General features: G+C 33.7%; 1 protein-coding gene across 1 annotated transcript; it reads right to left on the bottom strand.

Moving 5' to 3' along the window:
• Nucleotides 1-5: 5 nt before the first annotated feature.
• On the bottom strand, nucleotides 6-935 carry LOC116351298 (serine--tRNA ligase-like; the record flags this gene model as incomplete). The annotated part of the gene is made up of 1 exon (XM_031783384.1): nucleotides 6-935. A coding segment is annotated over exon 1 (864 nt), but the record flags the coding sequence as incomplete, so codon positions are not given.
• Between the last annotated feature and the right edge of the window lie 263 nt (nucleotides 936-1,198).

The following is a 1,198-nucleotide window of genomic DNA, read 5'->3' as shown; positions in this document are numbered from 1 at the left end:
TTTTTTTTTGTCGAACGATAAATTTGACCTGTAGTGACATATTTCATGGGTAATATCGCCTCGTCGACGCGTGTTTTTGCAATAAAACCAAGAAAACTTAACCACGAACCGTTACCAACCAGATGGACCAAGTTTGTACAATTTTCATGGAAATTATGTTTAATTTCAAATAGACGTTTCAATGAAACTCCACCAGCTTCGATTATGGATGTTTTCGCAAAATCTGGATTAATAAATTGAATAAATCCATGCGAGGACAAAAAATTCAATACATTTTTCGAAAAAATATGATCAAAAGTTGCGGCTTCGTTTTGCAAATAATATGCTGTTTCACTGACATATTCGATCAAGTAGTCATATGTCAAGTGATGTGGATGAACTTTCGTCGAATTTATACCAAAATTAAACACAATTTCAGGTTCATCAGGTGTATTTGATGATAATTTATTCGGAAGTTCCAAAAAGTCATTATGGAATTGATCATTTTCATCACATGCACTCTTGAAATCAATACGAAGTGCTCGAGCTTCTTTCAAATATTTATCAATGATCGCATCACATGTCCCCTCAGTTTTTGATTTTGAAATTAGCAATTGCAAATGCAATCGCTGCTTTTCGATAGTTTCTAAACTGAATTTTGAGTTTTTATATTTTTGCCATTGGTCACGTATTTGCTTTATATTAATTTGAGTCTCGAGGCCACGACGCGTGATGTTTTTTTCTAATTCAATGGGATTTCCCAAGCGATATTCGAAATCGAATTTTGGATGTAAAGTTTTAACATTGGACCACGAATTTTGCTTTTTTATATATAGCGCTTGCACAAAACGCCGCGATGTGAAAATAAAACATTTTGTTTTTAGAAACATGTTGCGGTTGTTATTGTACGAGAGGACAAAGTGAGAGTATTTTTTAACCTGAAAATGTAAGTGTCAAAAATGTCGTGACATTCAAACTGTATGGGTTTGAACCCTGCAAAAATGAATACAACCATGAAATGAAAAAAAGTTCATTTTAATTTTAATGAATAAATATTAATTTGTGTTGAATTCAAACTCTATAAATGCAGAAAATGTGTACCACACAAACACATGATTTCGCTGCGGTCGACGATTTTGTCATCGTGGATTCGGTTTCAATGTGACAGTTGCAGACGTGTGTTGAACATGTAGTGTTGTTTACAAATTGGCGCGCACAA

Source organism: Contarinia nasturtii, unplaced genomic scaffold (genome assembly GCF_009176525.2).
Source record: "Contarinia nasturtii isolate CC-2019 unplaced genomic scaffold, AAFC_CNas_1.1 Cnas_scaffold_5173, whole genome shotgun sequence".
NCBI classification, from domain to species: Eukaryota; Metazoa; Arthropoda; class Insecta; order Diptera; family Cecidomyiidae; genus Contarinia; species Contarinia nasturtii.
This window is presented reverse-complemented; position numbering and strand designations above follow the sequence as displayed.